Raw genomic sequence first — 21230 nt, 5'->3', positions numbered from 1 at the left:
CACTAATAATATTCATCAACTTTATCACTAAAAATATTCATCAAAGGCGTATATACAAGTAAAGACCGTTTATTTACTATGAATTCTAAACATAATCACATCCAGGGTATGTCATGGTCATGAATTATTTACAAACTTGTATTTTTCTTTACAGGCCGTGGCAACCATAGTACACATGAAAAGATACCCTCTCTCCCTGCCCTCTCAGAATGGCCCTTAACATCATGCGTAAACCAAAATATTGATTTTTTAGTAAAATGGAGTTCCCCTGAAATCAGTTTAACTAACACTTAAGAATTCAAGTTACTTAAAATTACTTAAAAGTCACATTTAAGGCTAAGAAATTGTTAAAGGGACTTAAATAAACTGCAGTGGCTAACATAATATAAAGATCCTCCTGCAGTATAAAAGAAATGATTGCAAATCGTAGAGCTGCTTCTTCAAAACAAAATTGAAAAAGCATACTGTATATCTGGTTCTGAGTCTATATTGTTGACAGCTACGCCACACCATCTTTTAATATTCCAATACATATAACTTAAATATCTTTTGGCTTATAGTATACTAGTACCTAATACTATCACACATTCAAAAGTTTAATCTTCATAAAAAGACCTTAAAATGGCCAACTTACTTAATTATTAAAATATCACAAAAAGTGTTAACTATACATGTAGCAAGCACAAGCATCTCAATTTACATTATATACAGTAACCACAATGACTGCGAAGTGTTTTCAACATCTATTTCTCTCATTTTTGTTAAAACTGTCCACAACACTTTCATACATATTTTTACCCTAGGCAAACAATCTGCCAAATCTATTTATCATACAAACAGATAAATATCAATACCGCTCTTATTTAAAATAAAAAACTTTTTTTTCAATACAAAAATCTTAACCTTGAAAAATGGGTATTAAAATAATCTTACTAGATGGTCTAAAATAAGGACAAGGCATGAATGATTCACCACTTTAAGCTACTATAATTAAATTTTATACAGGTCTTAATTATATGTACTGCCTACTACATTCTTAAAAGATGAAGGATTATATGCTATAAAAGCTTTGTGACAATAATTGAGTTCTGGCTGCTGATGAACCAACAGTTTGATATTATTTTAATGACAACCTCAACCAATTGGCTCTTGAATAATGTTTTAAACAATGTATTCTGTGTATGCTTAGCTACATGTTACTGAAAATTCAAAGCATCACTAGACAGAAGGACCAATACCCAGAAGCACCCCACCCCCCAACTCCCCATCTCCATTTTCTGTTATACTCCAACCCAATGTCAACAACTGACAGGAAAATCATTTATGGTCCCACATTTTTCTCCCATTTTGATTTACCAACAGACCACTTCGACATACACAACTTTATATTAGGCATACCTGCATTTACTGAGAGAATTGCCAACTTTTTTTGCATCTAGGTTATACTATCCTTCATCATTAAGTGAGCAAGTGGCACAGTTGCTACACATATAAACATTTAGGCTGACAAAAATCAAGTGATTTTTGTCCAGGAAATAATGTCCCTGTTAAAATACAGAGGCAGTATATAAAAAGACGGCTAAATTAAATATATCTCCAAATTAAGCTCATATTTAAGAGGCAGTGTTAAAATTCTGACTAATGAGTTATCAAAATTATACAAAATGAGAACACTTCATTAAACATGACCATACTCTGAAAACTCACAACATATTTTAAGTATGCAAACATGGTGAGAAAATGATTACAATAAATAAATAAAAAGAAAAAACATGCATGGCCCAATGATGACTCTTAAAAAAAATGACATGGATTAGAAAATAAAGCTACTGGATATATATACATATATAAATAAATGGTATCTTGTCAATTATCTCTGTAACTCCATAAAAAAAAAGAAAAAAAAAAGAACATTTTCTGCAAATGCGGTTTCATAATCACAGGTGAAAGTTGAGCATTCTTTCACCATTTCTCTGAACTAAAATCTGTAAGTCTTAAAAGTTAGCAAGTTCATTATCAACAATGCCTAAGTCATCCAGACAGTCACACATACTTTTAACATGGATTCGAATAGAAATCACACAGAAAACAATTTTTAAGTTGTGCTTTATTCCATGTAGAGAAGAGACACTATTGCATTCCATTAATGAAGTGGTTTAAGTCAAATAAAGCACTCGATACACAGAGCTTTTTTGCAAAATAAGAGTTATCTGGCATGACTTTACCCTACCAACTATCTCATGTATTTCCTGTAAAGTTCTGTGACTCGTGCTTTACCAGTATCTATTAAGTGTTTATTTGGTTCAGTTCAACCTTGTGTGAGCCTTATTTTCTGTACTATTTTCTGTCTACACAGAGGACAGTCTGGTAAGCTCTCTGAGCAGGTCTTGCAGCAGCAGACATGACCACAGTTCATGAAAATCATCTCCGACTGGAAAATAGATGAGTGACATTTCATGTAAATAATAAAAAATATTATTAGTTATTTACATCAAATTTTAATCATAAATAAAGTCCAATGGTTTAACTTTTTCAGTTTTAATAATTTTCAATCATCAGAAAATAATTATCATAACTTTCTCCTAATATTATTGAATGATTTAAAAAAAGTTAATCTACTTATTTGAAACATGAGATCTCAGCAATGTTTGCCAAAATGAAAGCATACCCAATATATTAAATATTCTTTTCATTACTGAAGGACAATTTCTGAAAATAAACATCACATTTTTAACCCTGGTGATCATGCATACAGTGCAGTATTTAATATATAGCTTTAAAATAAACACAGAACCTACTCTACTGTCCATACAGACAACACAGTCACTTGTAACCCTGGCGATAAGTTCTGTCACAGGGGGCGCTGAGGGGGTAACTCCTGCACTAGGGGGCGCTATAGCTGCATCAGCCTGGTGACAAGATAAAACGTAATAAAAACACAATGGTGTTAAAAATTACAACAAGCTATTCATCAGTGAAATTTCAAGATTATGTACTTATTTCACAAAAAATAAATACCTGACAGTTATAATTCACATGAAAAATTTCCAGTTTGATAGTTTATATTTGGTATTCACTATTTGAAGTAAAATAAAATTCCAATGGCTAGTGAATTATATTTTCAGCATCTTACATCTTCAATAAATGGTAAAATACAAAAAATGTCAGTTTTTCATACTCCATCAACACAGACGGACGAACACAGGTTATAACAATACATTCTGACAAAAATGTGTAAGTGTGTGAAAAAAACGGACAAATCCTGTTTTTTGGAATATGTCTGAAGTTCTACAAATGAAATTCTCATAATTCTGCATACCTCTTGTGACTCTGACGGCTCTGCATCTTTAGTCTTTTCAATGTCTTTTGTCTTCTTTGCTGCCCGTTGTTGTTCATCTTGATATTCCTGAATTGCCTTTATTATAGCTTTTCTTATGCCTAGCTCAGTTACACCCATCTATAAAACATTTGTAAGTCATTATAAGCTGTTTTTTTCCCCAAATATCTTGAAGAAAAAAAAATGATTTCCAAAATTACTATTAGCCACTGAATTGGTGGAAATTAAGTGGTTGTTTTAGATTATTCTTTGATTATGGATAAATTTTATCTTTGGACTGGTTATTTTTCAATTGGACAAGAGACCAACCAGTCTGGGAGGACAGCAAGCTGAAAGATTTCAGGTTCAGACTAGACACGTGCATAAAACAGAGCTGAGACTGCCATTTATTGAACAAGGCAGCAAAGCTGTCAAATGTACAGACAAAAAACAGAAAATAAAGATGCAAAAGAGGTCATTTTGTCAATTTTGATGCAATAATAAATAATGCTTATAATAACACAGTCAGTTAACACTGATTTTTAATCATGCACAACAGGTAACATGGTCAATAACAGGAGCAGATCCAGAGATATTTTCTGACAGTATTCCAAAAGCATCTTTGTTGATCCATCCTACACTTTTGATGGTCTTCCAACAGAAAAAAATTGATACCAGTCAATGTAAACTTTAAAATCTGACCGTCATCTGAAAGACCCAGAAGACGGCCTCAATCCACCCCTGCAATAAGATTACAGTTTCTGGACTATGAGAGTTCAAATTCACATAATGAAAATCCCAATATTTGAAAAATGTTGACAGTGCATAGAATAATATTACATAATGTTTAAAGACATAAAAACCTATGCAACTGCTTATGTGGAAATACAGAAAATCTGAAGAGCTTCAGGTGGATGGGAGTTGCAAATGCCAGTGTTTAGAAAAAAAATTAAAAAGAAAACACACACACAAAAAAAAATTCCAAAAAAGCTGCTATTCAAACTTTTAATCTTGCTTTATTAACATGATATGAATAACCCCAATGTGTTTGAGGATAATAAGGCACTGTTATTCATCTATAGCATTAATGTTGGCATTACACAAATTTTTTTCTTTTGTAAACTTATTTGCATTATTAAACAACATTTACCTGCATAATTATCACCAATTCCTAATTATGTGACACAGTTAAGAGAGCTTAACCTATAGAAAATGGGTCATTTTGTCAATTTTGATGCAGTAATAAATAATGCTTATAATAGCACTGTCAATCAACACTGAATTTTAATCATGCATAACAGGTAACATGCTCAATAACAGGAGCAGATCCAGAGGTATTTTCTGACAGTATTCCAAATTATATTTGTTGATCCATCCTACACTTTTGATGGTCTTCCAACAGAAAAAAATTGATACCAGTCAATGTAAACTTTAAAATCTGACCGTCATCTGAAAGACCCAGAAGACGGCCTCAATCCACCCCTGCAATTAGATAACAGTTTCTGGACTATGAGAGTTCAAATTCACATTATGAAAATCCCAATATTTGAAAAATGTTGACAGTGCATAAAATAATATTACATATTGTTTAAAGACATAAAAACCTATGCAACTGCTTATGTGGAAATACAGAAAATCTGAAGAGCTTCAGTTGAAAATGCCAGTGTTTAGAAAAAAATTAAAAAGAAAACACACAAAAAAAAAAAAAAAAAAAAAAAAATCCAATAAAGCTGCTATTCAAACTTTTAATCTTGCTGTATTAACATGATATAAATAATCCCAATGTGTTTGAGGATAATAAGGCACTGTTATTCATCTATAGCATTAATGTTGGCATTACACAAATTTTTTTTTTTTGTTAACTTATTTGCAATATTAAACAACATTTACCTGCATAATTATCACCAATTCCTAATTATGTGACACAGTTAAGAGAGCTTAACCTATAAGACTTGAATGGGAAATCTCAACGTGTGTTTTATGTAATCTTATTTAATGGGCACTTGAAAATCAATTAGGCAAGTAATTTTATAGCTCTGAATTTAGCTAGTGATTATCCCAAGGGACAATTACCACCATCCATAAACAGTAGCCCCATATAGCACTCCATAGAGCTGCATTGCCTCCAAAACAGAAAACAATCACACTGATTTCCAACACAAGCTACACTTCAGTCCTATGAAACTTTTCAGTAAGTTAGAATATCATAAGTAAAATGGTTTTTCCTTAATGGTCATCCCAGCAGCGATGTCCAAAAAAGGGGTTTTTTCATCTTTTATGCAATTTAACATAATGCTTAACAGCACAATGGTCATCAATTTTTAATAATAAAGTAAATGTATCACAGCTATTCAAAAGATGTGACTAGCAATGGTATTCAAGCCAATGGAAGTTCAAAGACTAAGTCACACCTTGAAAATGTCCATATGTGAAAATTTTAATTGTAACAAAAAAACTATAATGCTTAACAGCATAATGACCATCAATTTTTAATAATAAAATAAAAGTATCATGGATATTCAGAAAAATTGATATGGAAAGGTCTTCAGGGCCATGGAAGTTCAGAGTCACTACTTCAAAATGCCAAAATGTACACAAGAGATAACTGTACTGAAATGAATTTCTTTCCACTTTCAACACTTTTTTTTACATATATATATATCAAAATAATCAATTTACTGTCGTTTTTAAATGATCAACTAAGAAAGTTGTTGACATAGGAAAAATATCAATAGAACAATTTTAAATGTCCAATTTGTTCCATTCTGAGATTCTGAACATGGTGAATGATTGAATCTGACAACCTGTAAAGATATGAGTTTATTTCCATTTTTGACACTTTATTACACAATGCACAATAACAGGTTTACCATCATTTTTATATAATCAACTAACAATATTGTTAAGATGCAGAAAATGTCAAAAGAACATCTTTACATTACTAATTAGTTCACAAATGAGATTCTTAACATGCCTATGAATTAAATCCGAGGAAAAAAGACTTATATACAAAAAAAGGCACAATTTCACCAAAACTGAACCGATCAAGCTTATTTTCGAACCTCATCTGTATTTTAGTAAATCTGATCACCCCTGTGAATTTCAAGACGATTGGCCAATTGATTTTCCTTGAAATGTGTTATCAGTGTTGCACATATGCTGAAATAGTGAAAAAACAGCAGAACTTCCATAAAAATGGCCTGATCAGGCTGATTTTCAAACTTGACCTGCGTATTATGAATATTCATCATTACAGTAAATTTCAAGACAAAGGGTAAAACGGTTTTTCACTTATCGTGTTATCGGTGTTGCATTTATGCTGAAAAAAATGAAAAAAATAGCACAACTTCTACAAATATGGCCCAATCACTCTGATTTTCGAACTTGACCTGCGTATTATGAATATTCATCAGTTCTGTAAGTTTCAAGCCAAAAGGTAAAATGCTTTTCCACTTATCGTGTTATCGGTGCTGCATATATGCTGAAAAAAGTGAAAAAAAACGCATAAATTCCCTATAAGTGACCCGATCATGCTGATTTTTGAATTTGACCTGCGTATTATGAATATTCATCAGTTCTGTAAGTTTGAAACCAAAAGGTAAAATGGTTTTCCACTTATCGTGTTATCGGTGCTGCATATATGCTGAAAAAAGTGAAAAAACAGCATAACTACCCTAAAAATGACCCGATCATGCTGATTTTCAAACTTGACCTGCGTAATATGAATATTCATTAGTTCTGCAAGTTTCAAGCCAAAGGTAAAATGATTTTTCACTTATCATGTTATCAGTGTTGCATATAGGGTGAAAAAAGTGAAAAACAGCATAACTTCCCTAAAAATGACCCGATCATGCTGATTTTCGAACTTGACCTGCGTATTATGAATATTCATAAGTTTTGTAAGTTTCAAGGGAAAAGGTAAAATGGTTTTCCACTTATCGTGTTATCGGTGCTGCATATATGCTGAAACAAGACAGACCTGTTCTGCAATGGGTTTACTTCCATTTTTAAAACACTTTTTTAACATAAAACAAAATAAACAGTTTTCTACCATTTGTATATGATCAACTAAGAAAATTGATGAGATGGGAAAAATATCAATAGAAGAGTGTTAAATGTCCAATTTCCTCCATTCTGAGATAATGAATATAGTAGATGATTGAATCTGACAAACTGCAATGATATTTGTTTATTTCCATTTTTGACACTTTATAACATAATACACAATAACAAGTTTACCATCATTTTTACATAATCAACTAACAATGTTATTAAGATGCAGGAAATGTCAAACAAACACTTTTACGTATCTTATTAGTTCAATAATGAGACTGTTAATATGCCTAACAATTGAATCTGAGGAAATGTGAAAAAACAGCATAACTTCTAAAAGAATGGCCCGATTATGCTGATTTTGGAACTCAACCTGCGTTTTAGTTAGTTTGACTACTCCTGTGAGTATAATGACAATTGGCCTATCTGTTTTTCTTATATTGTGTTATTAGCGTTGCATATATGTTGAAAGAAGTGAAAAAACAGCATAAATTCCCTATAAGTGACCCGATCATGCTGATTTTCGAACTTGACCTGAGTATTACGAATATTCATCAGTTTTGTAAGTTTCAAGCCAAAAGGTAAAATGGTTTTCCACTTATCGTGTTATCGGTGCTGCATATATGCTGAAAAAAGAGAAAAAACAGCATAAATTCCCTATAAGTGACCCGATCATGCTGATTTTCGAACTTGACCTGTGTATTATGAATGTTCATCAGTTCTGTAAGTTTCAAGCCAAAAGGTAAAATGATTTTCCACTTATCATGTTATCGGTGCTGCATATATGCTGAAAAAAGTGAAAAAACAGCATAAATTCCCTATAAGTGACCCGATCATGCTGATTTTCGAACTTGACCTGCGTATTACGAATATTCATCAGTTCTGTAAGTTTCAAGCCAAAAGAAAAAACAGTTTTCCACTTATCGTGTTATCGGTAAAAGTGCACGGCGACGACGGCGACGGCGACGACAGACGCAGATGATGGCTATATGTACAGACACATCTGTGTCTGTACATAAAAAGTCTGAAAATGTGGCCCAATGCATTGATCTCAAAAATCATATTTTTGGCTTCCAAAAAGTCGAGAATATATGCTGATAGTCAGAAATGTCTCATTATTGATAAATACCTTGCACATGTCTTCCTCGGTCAATATCTCCATGGTTTCAATACTTATACGATGACGTGCAAACAGGGGGATGTAGTCGCTGGCATTGGCCTCCCTCAATATGTTCTCCACTGCGTATTCTAGCTGGATCTCCTCAAGAAAATAAACAAGAAAGACACCAGGTGAGGTTTAGTCTGTTGAAAACCTTCACAAACTAGCCTGAAATGCTATTGAAATACACTGTAGTCTTAACCAGTTTTTTTTGCTTCCCCCAATATCTCCTTTTATCCATCCTTCCTAGTAAATTCTTCCTCTTTCTTTTAATCTTTTTTGCGTCCTTTCTTCCTTCTATCCCCTTTTTCATCTCTCCTTTATCCCTCCCACTTCCTTTTTCATTCTTTTCCATCTTTTTGTCTTTTGATTTTTTTACCACCCCACATATGTATCTCAATCAATAACCTTCCAGATTCCACATGTTGTCATACAGGTGTCTACTAACCTGGTTGATGAGAGCATCAGGCTTCCTGTCCATGAGTCTCTGGTACTGAACCAGCCAGTAGTCCATCTGGTTATCCAGCTTGGCCTGCTCCATTTCAAGCTGGAATTTTCATTTAGAAATTTTCTTATTTATTTTTCAAATTGGTACAAGTCAGATATCATTTTTGGTCGTAAATTGGTGGTCTTATAACCCATGAGTCTGAGGGCTGCTTATGGTAGAAACACAACCAGAAAAATTTTTAATAAATGTACATGGATTTAAATGAATTAAAGTGAAGCAGTCTCCCTGTGTGTGTGTGTGTGCACACGCACACCCACATGTATGCACGCACATTTGGATATTGTATATTGTCTTAAGTCCGTCCATTTTTATAACAAAATTTTCAAAGTACAGCAAAATATTGATATACAGATAAACAAACATATTTACCAATCTGTTCTTAATTTGTTCTTCCCTGTGTTCCTTTTCTTCAATTAACTGAACTAGCATCTTGCTCAGTTCCTGTCTCTTCTCTGTCAGCATGTTCTATGACGAAAGATAAATTACTAACATAATAGAGATCACCAAGAAATGTTTAATAAGAAGTTTTTTGTCAGCATCTTCATGATCAGATGGAAAATTAATCCAGAGACATCCAAATGATTGTTGGCACTAATATGAATTGCACTTATGTTAAATTTTAAGTGTAAAAGTAAAAATATTTGGCACAAATGGATCTATTTCTTAATCTATAAGTATATGCTTATGAATGTTCAATCTACTGATTTGGACAAAGTATGCATGGCAAATAAATGGCAGCTTTTGAATCCATTTCAGGACTAACAAGTGCAATGAGAGTTTTAACAACTTTTATTTCTTTACCTATTTATTTATTCATTACTTTTTGGTATCCAAAAATATTCAGATATACACATGTAAAAAACAGCTTCTTACAACAACAATCCCAATTTATTACCTTTTCAGAATCTATTCTGACATCTCTTCTCTCCATTTCTACCAGTGTCATCTGCATGAGCTCTCTCTCAATCAGTTCTATCTGACTGGATATTCTCTGGTGCTTTGAATCCTTCTGGAGCAGGAGGGATTCAAAGGCTTCCTTCTGCCATTTCTCCTAGAAAATTTCATACAGTGTCAAGTCAAATAAACAATTCATTAAATATCTTCCAAATAATTTATTAATATCTTCTTAAGGCCAATTTCTAATATGCATTTCACAAACTTAAGAAACCCCTGCAAGTTTAAATTTTGCTGCTTCTTTTCATATTTTTTCTATATGTTATACAGTTTGAGGTTGGAATCTGCTATTTCTTATCATAACTTTTAATTGATGAAAATTCAAATACAGCTTGCACAAAAAAAAATTATTATAGCCAGCTGAACCTTTGGATTTCACTTAGATTTCAAAAGGTTCAATTATTTTTTTTTCAGTTTTATTTTCAACATTCATCATCTCAACAACAATTTATACATATAATTACCTCTCTGATAAGCTGTTCCAAGAATTCCTTTTTGCTCATGTCTTTGTTTACAAGAAGATTTTCGATATTACTGTCAGCATCCACGACACTAAAATGGAAAGAAGTTCCACATCAGAATTATTTGGATTTTCAATTCAATTACTTCAATTCTAGAAAATGAGTGGATAAAGTGCAAGTGGATAAACAGTCAAATAAACTTACTACATCTGGCAAAAAAATGAAAATGTCACAAACAGAGTACTGAGGATTATGAAAATCTCTTACAAGAGAAATGACAGAAAAGTTGAGAATAACTGTTACAGTAAAAGTACATCAATAAGAATTTAACACGTAAACATTACAATATATTTTTAAAGAAATAAGTTGGATCAATTGCAAATGAATTATTAAACGAAACACATGATGAAAGATTGGATGTATAAAACACAGCTTTAATCAAAATCATTCAATCCAATTCTATCCCATAATAACCTCTGCTGAGCTCTCTGTGCTACCTCCTGGCGCTGAGCCAAGTACATCTGCCGCATATTTTCAAAGTTTTCATTTTCTTGCAGCATCCTTTCCATATTGACTGAAAAACCACATGAAATATGCCTGTAAAATAACTCTGACTCAATGTGCCAAAAAAAAAAAAAAAAAAAAAAAAAAATGGTCATTTACAAACTTAGTAATGCAGACAGCACCACTTAAGTGTTTGGACTCCGAATGATATTTCAATAAAAATTTTACTTTCTTATTTAACATATTCTTACCTCTTGCGTGCAAAACTTTTTACTCCAAAACTCCAAAGCAAAAGCTGTTGACTTTAAGTAGAGAAACCATGGTTTATTTTTTCAATATGAAACATTGTATTTAAAATGTGATGATGTTGATGGTGAGTTTATTAAAACAGAAAAGAAAAGGAGTATTCACCAAGGACTTCTTGTTTTCTCAAGTTCTCTTCTTCCTCCTGGTGGACCACCAGCCACTGCTCCAACTCCATCCTAGATGATAACAACACACAGTAAGAAACAATATCGAATCCAAAAGGGAAAAATATTCAGAATCTGCTAAAATGAGAACCACTTTGGTCCACCACTGTGCAGTCGAGGGCACATCTGGTGATAAATCTGAATCTTGATAGATGTTTGAAATGTTTTTGTTTTACAACCAAGAGGAATCCCAGTCATTTCCAGTAAATTATACTAATTCACAAATCTTGTGAAGTAATGTTTTTTCATACAACCATGCTGCATACATGAACCCAGAGTCTTAATACTCAACATACCTTTCCTTCTCCATCTGTTCTAATATCTCCTCTGTTCTGCGGGCTTTTTCATTCATTTCCAATATATTATTGATCAGCTCACTGGCCCCTTGCTCCACTGTAAAGTACATTAAGATCCCCACCTTTATGGTTCATTATTAGAATGTCAGGTTTACATAATGCAGGTCATACATTTGTCTTGATCATGTAATTTGAAGGAGTCTTTGATTAAACCTTAACCATGCCTGCACAATGCAACACTAGTGTTGAGTTAAATAAAAAGATAGATTTACATCCACAAGAGGAAGCGACTCCAAAGTCCCAATAATACAATAAAACCATAAAGCAGGGCAAAAACGCCTAGATTTCACCCATAATCATCTTGAGAACATCTGAAGCTGGTATAAAAACAATTATATTCTGCTGAACTACAATTAAGAGTCGCAACTTATTTAGCTCAATGGCCTACATAAAGTCATTAGGTTATCATCAGCTTCAGTGTGAATATGGTCAAAGAGAGACCAGTTTACAGTATTTAGCAGAATTTTAGCAGAATAGTAGCATGTGAAGGTTAATGCTGTCAAAATCACCAATTATATCCATCTACTTCCTACCTTGATATAATGTAGCCACCAGTTTCTGTCTTTCTTCTTCTTTCTGTTGAGTCAACTTTGTAAATTCCCCCTGCCTCTTGTTCTCATCCTAAAATAACCCACACTGAATTGTCTTATCCTTTATTACCATTTTTTATTAGTACAAAGTCAAACAAGTACAATTTGATTTAGTTTTCAAATATATTCATTTTTTTCACTAGTCAACTTAGCCCCCAGCACACTCTGCACCATCACTACCCTTTAACTCATTTATCTTCAGACATCTGAAAAAAGAATTTTTCCTGCAAACTTAAGCTTGTTGCTTTGCCAAACTCCAATCTTTTGAGTAACTTGAAGAAATTTTCCAAAAAGTCAGAGATATGAAGAGCATACAGCAGTCCTTTTACATAATTAGATACTCTTCAGAGGTAAGATAGAGACTGCTATATCTTCATTTGACAATGTCACATCACAGACACACCGCAGAAGATGCATTCTCACCTCTGCCAATAGTCTAATGAGGTCATCTCTCTTTGATGCTGCCAAGACTGCTAATTGGGCTTGTTGTTCCTGTTCCTCACGCAGCGCCCTCTCTAGGGCTGTGGCCTGTTCTCTTTTCTTATCCTGTGATGTAAAGAAGCCATTTAATTTACCTATAATGTTCTCTTATTCTTTGTAAAATCCTACCAACTATGAGCTCAGTTTTGCTCACATGAACAAATTATGAAATGTTTGCCAACACTCGCTAAAGACATTGATAATATGTGTGATTTTGCTAAAGACAGTGAGCAAAATGTGATGATTTTTCTACAGTGAGCAAAATGGGATGATTAATCTATCTTTATGATGAATACAGCAAGCAATATCCGATGATCTATCTATTTAACTAGAGACAGTGAGATGATAACGATGTAAAGGTATGGATAAATTTTCTCTTGCTTACTTAAATATCTACATATTATTATATTATGTACCACTGACAAAGAGGTAACATCAGATTGATGAACATGTAGTGATTATAGCATGGAAAAGCACGCAAAAATTAAAAAGTGTCTAATAACATACTACATATCAATTTTTCTTTACAAAAAAAAAAAAAAAAAAAAAAAAAAAACTAATCTACGTGTAAGGTAGCAAACACCAAAACCAAGAAACCACTCATGCAACTTCTCCATTTCAATCAAATATGATTAAATAAGGTGTTAAATTTAGAATAAGTTTGAATATCCATGTTGGCTGAAATTTCATGAGTGAATCCTAGAGAAAAGAAGCAATTAAAAACAATTATCATCATCTACCTTTAGGCTTTGGTAATGTTGCAAGGTATCCTTCAAAGGGAAAAAGAAAAATAATATATATCAGGAAAAATAAATAAAATGTATCTAGCTTAATTAATGACAATGATTTAATAGTATTTACTGTGAAGTTAGTCCTGGTGAAGAAGGGTTTCCCCCCAAATAAAATTATAATCTACACAAAAATAATTGCTATTGTTGAGACTAAGGTTTTCATTGAAGTATTTCATAATAATGATAATAATAATACAATAATAGTAATATATAAAAGTATTAATAATCAATAGGTAGAGGTTTTCATGCACTTAACAAAAAATAGTATAAAATACAACATTCTAAAAATCAAACATTTACTTCCATAATTCTATTCAATTTGAAAATTAATTTGAAACATTTCTCTGAAGTTGGTTTTTTTCATCAAGAGTTATCAAATTTAACATGCCATCCATAATACTAAGATTTTTAATTTACAAAATACTAAGTCCCATTCTTCAAATGCTGTTCATGCAATCCTGAGCATCATAAGTAAGATAAACAAAACTGACCAAAAAAAAAAAAAAAATGATATCTTATTCATTAAATTTTAACACTGGAACCCTTCATACAATATGATATATATATTCTTTGACATTATTTCTAAACATCTTAAAAATAACAGAACTATATTTTGGATGAATAAAACAATCAAATGTCTACAGGATTCTTTAAAGCCGTGCATACATATGAGGAGAGAAAGAGAGAGAGAGTGTTGGGAGGGGGGGGGGGGGGGGGTTTAAACAGCACCAGCAAAAGAACAAGTAATAGTGAACTTAGGCAAGTGCATTGACAAGGACAGGTCAAGCAGTTGACAAGGACAGGTCAAGCAGTCGACAGTGCCTGATCAAGCATTTTTTGTGCATGTGAAAAAAATTGACAGAATAACTGTATAAAGGATACTGTGCAGTAACAGGGTGAACTTCATTTATTGCATGAACAGGGCTTGTTCAGAACAGCTGATAGTGCTTGAGGTAAACTGTAGACTGTGTCGCATGACAAAAATTTTGCATTTTTCTTATGTCTATTGTTATCCAGACCAATGAAGTGTCCAAGCAAATCAAGTGAAAATGGGTCACATGATCACTATACACAGGAATACATCGTGTGCACCTTACAATGAAGAAAGTTCACCCATAGAAAATAATAACTCCAGACAATGTTTCCACAAAACAGCATTTGACCAAAAGTTGGTCTTAACTTTAAGACTAAAAAATTCTAGCTGATATATCAGCATTAGTCCACTTGCACTCATAATAACATAATGTGATTGTTTAAAAAAACTGCTTAAGTTTAAGATCAGTGGTAACCTAATTTGAATGGGAAACTATGCATTTATTGTGAATTAATATAAAAGTATTTATCAATCTTTAATTAAAGAACAACCCTCAGTGTGAACTTTTTTTGCCAATAGCCCCCACAAAAAAATTCTCAATTTCTTCTCTTCTGCTCTCCATACAAGTAAAGAGGTTGAGGGAATGCCACCTGCTTCCACTCAAAAAGCATAAAAGGGAGGACTCATTCTCTAACAGCTTCAACTTCCATTGGCCTCATTCTCAAACAAACACTTTGAAAGAGACTGTTTGAGAATGAGGCCAAGTAAAAAAGATACAGGATGATAATTATATATGAAGTATCATGGGACGCGTCCATTACCTTTAAGTTTTCTTCCTCCATAGCTCTGAGGGACTGTTTTCTCCACTTTGTCTCCATGTCCAGTGGAGAGTCCAGCTGGTCAAGCAATACCTTGGAGGGTGGTATATATTCTATACCACATTCTATGATGAAAAAATAAAAGATTTAAAAACTTAATATTTTACAGTAAATTTTTAGAAAGAAAATCACATAAAAAGTTTCTTGGTTATTCTTAGTATATGTTTATCTTAAGCAAATAACAAGGGAGGAACAGTACTACATACAAGCATTAAGCGAAAGTTAACCACACATATTCTATAATATATATCCAAACAATACATAATCAAAATCTGACCACCATTACTGCTATTATATATATTCCTGTATGATCATCAAATCAAATCAAATACAAATGGCCTGGTTGACCAATATAGCATATTAATAACAGAAAGGTAAAGGACCTCCATTCATCCCATTCTTCTATCTTTCAAATATTTATTTGATTTATATCATTACATACCACTGCATAAATACTTCATAATGGTCTCTGCGCCTTGGTTGCATATGTCTGAAATAGTCACAAAGAAGATCTCTTTTTTAATACACAAGGTATTTATCAATGATTTCTTTAGATTAGTTTTTAAAAATATTCACACACAATACACTTCTTGAAGTTCTTGTCCTTCCTTACCCTAAACTTTCTATGCTTTAACTATTTGTAAACCATGTAGTATACTTTCTGCAAACATTTTGACAAGGACAGTCAAATGAATAACAGAAATAAAGTTGATTAATGATATATCCATTTTCTGACTTATATCAAACTGAAGCACCTGTGACAATGAATGGGCAAACAGTTGTCATCAATAGGAATGGCTGAAATCTTACATGAACTTTCAGCCATATAATTCAGAGAAAAATGGCACAAATCAATCTTTTTTCTATTGTTTACCTGAACAGATAAGAACTTGCAGACATCAGACTAATAAAATCTACTACTAAAAGCAAAATAGTAACAGGAAAAACAAACAATGCCTGTTTAGTTAAACTGTCCAACCAAAGATTTTTCAGAAGACATTTTTCATACGAACCTGCTGGAGGCATTTTCATGTCAGAGGCTGTTACTATCAGAGTATCAAGTGTACGAATATTGCAGAGCTTCTTGGGTAATGCAGTGATATGGTTGCCAGAGACATCTAGTGTACGTAACCGTGACAACTGACAAAGGGTTTCTGGGAGGACTTTTAATTTGTTGTCTGCAATGAAAAAATATCATCATTATTTTTTAATAAATACCCTTAATCTTTCAATATAACTTAAAATGCTTTTTTAGTGTTTTTAACATTCTGCTTCCTCACACTATTACAATGAAGAGCTCGTGATTGAAGTAATTTTAGGTATTACACATCACTGTTACATTCTTGAAAAACCTAAATTTCCAATCAATGTTTTATGTGAAGCTTTTGCTGATTAAGAGTCTCAGAGATTACTGAAAATCAACGTTCACTATCAGCATAGTATTGTCTATGCCTCTCATTCACTGACAGATGTTTCCATTAATTAATCTCTAAAACCCAGGGGGTTGTCTGGTTAAATTGTTTTTTCACAATTATGTAACAGAAATATTAAAGTGCTGGCAACCTGCCAAATGACTTTCTCACCTCTCACATTGAGTGTCTGCAATACTTTAAGCTTCCCAATGCTGGAGGGGAGTTCTTTCAGTTTATTACTGGCAAGATTTAAAACCTGGATTAAGATGAAGGCATAAATAAAACGAAAGAAAATAACATTTTGTGGCAGAAATAACTAATATAATTATTATAGAACAGTTAAAGCAAAGAACCTACTGTCCATCTTTGTTGAGTTTCATTCTAGTTTAATGTGATGTAGGTCTTATCAAAATTGCACGTGCACTATTATATGCTTGGGTCAGTATTTTTCAACAATATTTGACTAGTCTATCATAAGTATTGTAGGCAAATCCTGAGAAAATAACCAATACCGTAAGCCTTTAACAGAAATGTTTAACAATTCTCGGACGTTTTTTTAAGAAAAATGTGTGGAAAACATAGAGATAAACACCACCAGTATTTCTGATAATTTCCGACTATTAAAAAAGCACCAGCAGCAGCAGACTTGACCTCAACCATACAATACCTGTAAGTTTTGTAACTCCCCTATCTCTTCTGGTAAGCTGGAGAATTCATTATCATGGAGATCAAGAACCTGGTAATAAATACAATATTAAATATCACAATTTGAAGAATTTGATATTCAGAAACACTGATGGTTGGTGCTTAGAATCGTGGTGAGAAAAAGTGCAAGAATCATGATTTTTTTTTGCGATATGGATGAAACTATTTATGCCAGGAATGCTGACTTGGAAAACAAAAACAATATGGATACTAAAAAAATACATACTTAATTCACACTTTTATGCAATAAACTGCAATTTGTCTGAATGTATAAGAAAACAAGAAAAACATCCGTGGACAAATTCTGTCAGCTTTCATTCAGCACCTCACTGCACTAAAGAGTCTGCCATTACTTCTGCTACCCCCTTACACTAATTTTCTTTCTTACCCGTAGAGAACTAAGTTCACTAAGGCTGCCGCCACCTTTCAATGAAGAAAAATGGTTTCCAAACAAAATTAAGGCCTGTAAAACAGAAAAAATAAATAAATAAAAGGTACAAAATCAAAATTATACACATTCTTTAAATTTATAAAAATTTAATTATCTGTTTGCATTATAAAATTACATATTTGTGCAGCTGATGTGGTGGAACTTCATGCAGTTGAATTAAAAATGTGTTACTTCAGGTTTAAACTACATACCAAAAGAAAGTTAAAGTAATACAGATAGCATATCAAAGTTCTCTGAATAAAAAACTGTTCATGTCTGTGATAAGAATATCATCAAACCTCTTTCCTCAGTACTTTGCATAGGGAGAAAATCCCAGAAGGAATCTGAAACAAAGAATAATAAATTAATACATCATAAAATAAAATACGAACTTTGCAAGAAGGACTACCAAGTATCACACACATTTAGCAGCAAACTTTCAAACAAATCAACAGCACACTCAGGGCAGGGTTACCCTGAGCTTCAGAGATAACTTGACACTAACCTCTTCACTATAGCCTATCTTCATCGTGTCAAGTTACCTCTGATGAAAATAGTTTGACCTAGTTTATATAAGCCAATCGAATCCAAGTTTCAAAATTTTTCACCAAAGTTTGGTGAAAACGCTGATTGGTTGACCGTCAATCGGTAATCCTCGGCTGATTCCGCAAGCTCCATACTAACAACAAAGTTATTGTCGAGTGCGGAGACATCCGAGTAATCCGAGTGCATAACCGTACACAAAGAAAGCATGGCATCTCCTACGAGTGACTACGTAAAATAATGTGTTAAGTTATCTCTTGATTCTTTGCAAAATATGAGTATATCGGAATTGAAACCAGAGCAGTTTGAGGCCCTGCATCATTATCTACTGAGGGATGATGTATTTTGCGTGCTGCCCACAGGTTACGGCAAGTCCCTGATATTCAGCCTTATCTTTGATTGGTCCGGATTTGAACAAAGCGCGCTTTGACTCGCTCGCGTTCATTGGCTAGATCGTTCAATGAGTCATTGAGTGCGGGCTTTAAATTTGATTGGCGGGCGGCAGGGGCAATCGAATGTGGTCAGAGGTAACTTGACACGATGAAGATAGGCTATAGTGAAGAGGTTAGTGTCAAGTTATCTCTGAAGCTCAGGGTGGGCAGGGTGGGAGTTATGGTGAACCCAAGCTTCACAGGTACTTGTCCCCCCCCCCACCCATCTCTCTCTCTCTCTCTCTCTCTCTCTCTCTCTCTCTCTCTCTCAAAGACAAACAAACAAACAGACATCCATCCTTAAGACCCTATTTATTACAGAAAATTTGTCCTCATACACCATTTAATACACAATTTTTATCCTTTTCCCCCTCCCCCATACACAAATACTAAAACCCTGGTTCTGTCAGTGTATATTAATTGAAGTCGTTGGGTGACAGCTCACCTCATACACTCTGCATTCTGACACATCAAATGTTGCATCTGGACTCTCTTTTGCCTGAAACGAAACAACAGCTCATATACCTTGAAGTTCTGAAAAATATTAGAAATTTGATCATCTTTTTAACTAAATAATTCACTGTCCATTTACCTACAATACTTTATATCTCATCATTTACATTAAGCATGCATGTGAACCATATAGACTGCTCATACTGAGTTACAGAACAATTTAGTAATGAACAGCCATGTTATTTTGTTTTTTTTTTCCTTTTCATTCAATGCAAATTTGAATATATATTTCAAACTCTAATGAATACCCTGTTTTTTTAAGACAGCCATCTATCAAATACTAACATAAAATTTGCATTAGAAATAGAAGTCAAATGGTTCACATACTATATTATAAATACTCCTCTTAGGACTCGGACTCATTTAGTTACCATATATTAGTAATACATAACATAAGGGTGTTGTGCATGACTTGCAGCTGCTTTACCCGACTGGTCAACAAAATAATGTCAGTTGTTGAGAAATAACATGCAACCCAATGGGAAGTTGTGAAGTAGAATTCCACCTGTATAATGTACCATAAATAATATTGAGAAGGAAAAGTGTACAAAGGGGATTTAGGACATGAGAATGTAGCAATGCAAGGGAGCATTGGTAATGGGATTAATGAATATGTGTAATGTCAGTAATACCACTATAGGGGAGTAACAATTCAGGGAAGTAATGATACGGATGAGTTTTTGGTGCAGAGGGAGTGAAAATAAAGGGATGAAAAGAAATAACCCTTTAAAGTCTCGTAGACCCCCAGATCCCCTTAATAAGATACTAGGCTGTGGAAATGCACTCACCAGGTAGAGCTTATGCTCCAACTTCCTTTGGTCATCTGCGCTGACTTTCTTAAAGAAGGGCATGGCAGAGATAATGTTTCCTATTTAGCAAGTTAAGCAAATTGTCTTCAGATAAAATATTCCTCCATCTTAATATGAAATGGAATCTGAAAAAGAAAGCAAATTTGTTATGGAAAATGAGCCACTTCTAGGAAATATTTTTTTTAAATTGGTGAGTCTGAAAACTGATGCCTTTAATTGCTGAGGGGGTGTGGCTAGGTTTATGTATTATATTAGAAATAGAGGATTCTGTACTAATAGATTTCCAGGTGATGCAGTTAAAAATATGGGACTCTCATAAGTACAACATGTAGGATATGGGCCACTAAACAACTGGGGCCTAACACAATTTTCACTTTCATCCACAAGTCAAACTAACCTGATATCAGACATTTCTTAAAATCAACAAGTGAGCAATACAAAATGTATGACACGATGAAATTTAATGTAATAAATAAATGAATGCGTTATAAAACAAAGTATTATAATAAAAATTGGTTTAAATCTAAATCTCTGTATTTTTTCCTCTGATACAATAGTAGAATTTAGCTTTAGACTTAAGCAACGTGCACCAGGAAGTTCAGACAGGTGCAAAACAAGTACAAAAAGAGTCATACGATTGTACACATTAAAATAAACAGGCACAGGTTTTCTCTCTACTGTGCAAGAATATCGACTGTAGAAAATTATCTCCTCCACAGCAACTTCATATAAGAACAATATTTCCGTACAATATCTGTGCTTATCAACATTTATCAAGTATTTAAAGTCACATTCAAAAACAGCAAGCAGTAGCACTTACCTCTCATCTTAGAATATATAAAAATAACTGATTCTTTCGCAATATCAATCATCAAAACACCTTGTGCGAAATTAGGTCAATAATCATGTGACAACTGACGTCACATATCTGCAAACCGATTCTATTCATCCACATAAGCAATACTACAATCATTTGTCTATTTTCACCAACAGCTGTTAAAATATTATTTTGCTTGATAAGACAAACTCTGTTTATACCATTTTGATATAGTA

General features: G+C 33.2%; 1 protein-coding gene across 2 annotated transcripts; it reads right to left on the bottom strand.

Annotated features, from left to right (window-relative positions):
• Nucleotides 1–53: 53 nt before the first annotated feature.
• Nucleotides 54–21145, bottom strand: LOC106177483 (E3 ubiquitin-protein ligase LRSAM1-like). Of its 2 annotated transcripts, XM_087008279.1 has the most exons (24): nt 20998–21145; nt 20157–20302; nt 19301–19354; nt 18181–18225; nt 17840–17914; nt 17414–17482; nt 16918–17002; nt 16348–16512; nt 15777–15824; nt 15278–15399; nt 13592–13621; nt 12795–12917; nt 12315–12402; nt 11722–11818; nt 11367–11437; nt 10926–11025; nt 10455–10542; nt 9932–10087; nt 9406–9501; nt 8977–9075; nt 8499–8630; nt 3320–3457; nt 2799–2909; nt 54–2431 (listed from the first exon to the last, which is right to left on the bottom strand). In XM_087008279.1, exons 2-24 carry the CDS (start codon nt 20217–20219, stop codon nt 2309–2311), a joined length of 2178 nt encoding a protein of 725 aa, XP_086864405.1. In that variant the 5' UTR covers nt 20220–20302; nt 20998–21145; the 3' UTR covers nt 54–2308. The 2 variants fall into 2 exon arrangements, with proteins under 2 accessions (XP_086864405.1, XP_086864406.1); XM_087008280.1 differs by lacking the exon at nt 13592–13621.
• Nucleotides 21146–21230: the final 85 nt, after the last annotated feature.

This window comes from Lingula anatina, chromosome 3 (genome assembly GCF_051362555.1).
Source record: "Lingula anatina isolate TDL-2025a chromosome 3, LinAna3.0, whole genome shotgun sequence".
NCBI lineage: Eukaryota > Metazoa > Brachiopoda > Lingulata > Lingulida > Lingulidae > Lingula > Lingula anatina.
The sequence above is the reverse complement of the archived record's forward strand: the minus strand, read 5'-3'. Positions and strand labels throughout refer to the sequence as shown.